General features: G+C 33.3%; 1 protein-coding gene across 1 annotated transcript; it reads left to right on the top strand.

Moving 5' to 3' along the window:
* The first annotated feature begins 318 nt into the window (after nucleotides 1-318).
* Nucleotides 319-2,756, top strand: LOC122316950 (S-adenosyl-L-methionine:benzoic acid/salicylic acid carboxyl methyltransferase 2-like). The gene is made up of 4 exons (XM_043133818.1): nucleotides 319-470; nucleotides 946-1,350; nucleotides 1,546-1,800; nucleotides 2,218-2,756. Exons 1-4 carry the CDS (start codon nucleotides 393-395, stop codon nucleotides 2,608-2,610), a joined length of 1,131 nt encoding a protein of 376 aa, XP_042989752.1. The 5' UTR covers nucleotides 319-392; the 3' UTR covers nucleotides 2,611-2,756.
* The last annotated feature ends 1,671 nt before the right edge of the window (nucleotides 2,757-4,427 follow it).

Below are 4,427 nucleotides of genomic sequence, written 5' to 3'. Positions count from 1 at the left end.
AAAACAGATATGTGAGAGTATCATTATTTTACAAAAATGAACTTCATTCAGAACTAAAGTGTAATGAAATTTGTAAAAAGACTAGTTGTGTCTCTATTATCACTATCTAAATAACGCTCTTACAACATTTTACAACCAACTAATATTTTACGACAGTCATAAATATATCAACTTGATAAAATGGTTATTATCTTTCCTATCGTTGGCAACCGACGTTACTTGGATGTTGGAAACACAAATAGAACAGAAATAAGAGTGACCACTAGTTCTTGAGAAAAGGGTTGGTTTCTGCCACCACTGTTATAAATAGGGTACCTCTCACTCAACACAATAAGAAACAAACTCATACAGCCATCCAGATACAAAAGAGTGATTGAGATTGAGATCGAGAGATGGAAGTTGTTGATCAAGTGCTCCACATGAATGGAGGAACGGGACACACAAGCTACGCAAATAACTCCCTATATCAGGTGAGTTCAGAAATCCGCAGCGACCCCCGGGCCGGGGGTGCAAAATATAGAGGATTCCCCAACTTAATTGATCGAGTACTTCTCAGGCCCATAATCTGTAGGATTACGACAGACCTTTTGGAATGAATTTGCCCAATTGAATTTGTTATGATATTCTATATATAATAAGGTTATTGCTTGATTCACATGTAAGGAAGCTTTACATGAGGTAAGCTTTGTGTTATCATTGATTGTGGTAATTTACATTAGAGTAATAGTAGATATTGTAGTCTTAGGATATAGAAGTCTCTTGCAAGCCCACTTTGAAAAAATAGTTTTTTCATCGGTATATCTTACTTTTTTTCTCAAAGAGCCGTACTAATGACAGCTTGGACACCCTAGACTTTTACAAATCATTTTACATATGGAGAGTTGATTCCATGTTGCTAAATATCCAAAAGAACTGAATCAAAATCTTTGTTTTGAATTTGGACAGAGAAAAGGAATATCTATGACCAAGCCCGTCGCAGATGATGCTATAACCAATCTCTATTCCAGCATCTCGCCAAAGAGTCTAGTCATCGCAGACTTGGGTTGTTCTTCTGGATCAAACTCTTTGTTTGTGATTTCTGAACTTATCAAGGTTGTGGATGAGCTTCGACAAAAATTTGGACATCCATCACTCGAATATCAAGTATTCTTGAACGACCTTCCTGGGAATGATTTTAATACCATTTTCAAGTCATTGCCAAGCTTCCAGGAAAAAATGAGTAATCAACTGGGTGTTGGAGTTTGTCCTATTTTCATTTCAGGAGTACCCGGTTCTTTCTATGGCAGACTTTTTCCGAGCAAGAGTCTGCATTTTGTCCATTCTTCTTACAGCCTCCACTGGTTATCGCAGGTAATTAACTTTCTTAAACAAAAATACAAAATTAAACCAATATTAATTTGATCTTAATTATATATCCACAATCATATGATATCATGAGGCCATAATTATATGATATGCTAAGCATTTTGTTGATCTCAAATGTAGAAATAAATACAGTATTAAGAAATCAAATTAATAAATATTAACGTTATTGTTCACGACTAGGTTCCTGAGCAGTTGGAGAATAACAAAGGGAACATTTGCGTCGCATGTACAAGCCCGCCAATTGTACTAAGGGCCTACCACGCGCAATTTCAAAAAGATTTTTCAATGTTTTTAAGGTGTCGCGCAGAGGAATTGGTGGTTGGAGGGCGAATGGTCTTAACGTTTCTGGGCAGAAGAAGTGAAGATCCCTCCAGCAAAGAGTGTTGTTATATTTGGGAACTTTTGGCTTTGGCACTCAATGACTTGGTCTCCAAAGTAACCTCGTTTCACTTTTATATGATACGAGTTCATTATGATGCATTATTGGCATAACACCTGAATTTTCATGGATTTTTGTTAATAATGCTTTTAATTTAGTCATACTAGAAATTTACCTCATTGCATGCTTTTGAGGTTGTCTCGGTCCATTAATGCATATTTATTTATTTATTTTTATTTTTGTGTTTTTTTTCTTTATCATGCATGTAGACCAACAGACACAAGGAGAATATTATACAAAATAAACCTACAAATTGATGTGGTTTCATGGAGTGCGTTATATCTATTTTATAATAAAAATAATTTTGTAATTTGATGTACCATATCAAGCTACAACAGTTTGTAAGTTTACTTTTATATACTCCTTTGTGGCTCAAGTCTTTTCTTTCTAAAAATTGTGTTATATGTATGTAGGGAATCGTTGACGAAGAAACGATGAATTCTTTCAATATTCCTCAATACTCACCATCCCTATCAGAAGTGAAATCTGAAGTCTTAAAAGAAGGATCTTTCTCCATTGATCACCTTGAGACTTTTGAAATCAATTGGATTGCATATGATAGCGAAGTCATGAACTTGCCCGATGTGTTTTTTGATGGTGGATACAGTGTTGCAAAGTGCATTAGAGCTGTCGTTGAGCCTTTGCTTATTAGTCATTTTGGAGATGCAATTATTGAAGAAGTTTTCTGCAAATATAGAGAAATTCTTTCTGATCGCCTTTCTAAAGAGACTAATAACTTTATCAGTATCATCGTTTCTGTAACAAAAAAACGCATGATCATGATCGATCAAGATGTTCATCCTTGAATTTTTTGTATTGAATGCAAGAAATATCATAATCAGCACTTTGAAATAAGAGTCTATGTTCTTAGACTCATTCTTGTAGAATTATTCATTATTATGGTATACAATATTGGTGGAATAAATCGTACTACCCCTTTTGGTCTATGTAATATCCCGGCCCATCAAAGCCCAGACCCTAAAAAACCTGTGCTTTCTTTTTTAAATTTTTTTCTTCCATTTATTCTTCCCACATCCCGATGCCTCTTAGTTAGGTGTATAATCGGTCCAGTTCTAAAAAAAATTTATAACTGAACTAGTAACATTAGTTTTATATTTTTTAAAATCGATTACGCAGCGGTTTACTTCCTTAAACCGGTACTTCTGATTTTACAAATTCATTACCGGTTTGGTCCAGTTTTAATATATTAAGTATATTAGTATTATAAATGTATTTATCAAAATAAATATGTTGAGAATTTATTAGGCAATAAAATATATTTAATATATATATTTTATATTTAAAACATATGATTAAATAGATATTCATGTTTAAGATTAAAATGTTATGTTATAGATTATAATATATTATTTCATATATAATTATATATAATATAAAATATATTATATATAGTATTAAAAATTAATAATATATATTATATGTGAACCGATCCATTTTGGTGTTGGAGAACATAAAATCAATTTTGGACCGAATTTGATCAATTTTTAAAATGAAGAAATCGATTTTCGGACAGAACTGGTCGAAAGCCGGACCGATTAGGCCGGTTTTCCAGTTTTTTGATTTATTTTTACACCCCTACAGAGCGATTCCTCCCCCGGTCTCCTTCTTCCCCAATCTCTCTCTCTCTAGAGCACGCAGCCCGCTTTTGTTTTGGTGATAGTCATGTACGACACCAGGATGTAGACCACTTGGGTTACACACACCTTATTTATTGTGACAAGTGTGTGTGGTCACATATTTAAATAATCTGTATAACTATATTGTAACGAAAAATAGAAAGATTAATTATTAAAAAAAAAAAAAAAAAACTAATAGTACTAGAGAAATTTAACTCATCACAATCCAAATATCCATAAGCCAGCCATAAGTCTTCAAACCATAGACAGAAGAATATTACGTAAAGTCATCCAAAATTAATTCAAAGTCAAAAATAATACTCAAATAAACCCAATCTTCACTTTTCAAGTGAAGCCAGGCCTCTATACACATGCTCATTATCTGCATCAAAATCTATGCTTTAGGAGAGCAGAATTGCAAGTAGGACTATTATGGTGAGATTTCTCAAACTCTCAAAAAGTGAAATTGAGTCTAACATCCAAAATATATGCAAGAGAAAAAAATGAAAAATTATGGAAAGAGAAGATACAAAAAATATGATTTTTTGGCATTTGCAATTTATCAAACTCATGTATTCACCCATTCTTTCAACCGAGATATTACACACCCAAAAATCTTGTTTTTATTTTGAAAACATCTATTTTATTAAGGTGTGCATCATGGTCTCCCCTATGGACCATCCACACACTATAACTCATTTCATCAAATCCTCCCCAATTATAAAGAATTTCATCTTCAAAATTGCTAAGTGTCATCCAGAACTTAAAAACTCCAACTTAAAAGTTGTGCCTTGAAACTTGTTCAACACATAAACTTAATTACCAATACCCAAACAAGTCTGGGTATTGCTCTCTCATATCTACTTCTCACTCCCAGGTAAAATCTCGAGCTACTAGATTTCCCTACAAAACCCTCACCAGAGGTATTGTCTTGGACCTTAACTTCTGTTATTTCCAATCCAAAATCTGTGTCAAAGCTTCCTAAT

The sequence above is a fragment of the Carya illinoinensis genome, chromosome 7 (assembly GCF_018687715.1).
Source record: "Carya illinoinensis cultivar Pawnee chromosome 7, C.illinoinensisPawnee_v1, whole genome shotgun sequence".
Classification (NCBI taxonomy): domain Eukaryota; kingdom Viridiplantae; phylum Streptophyta; class Magnoliopsida; order Fagales; family Juglandaceae; genus Carya; species Carya illinoinensis.
This window is presented reverse-complemented; position numbering and strand designations above follow the sequence as displayed.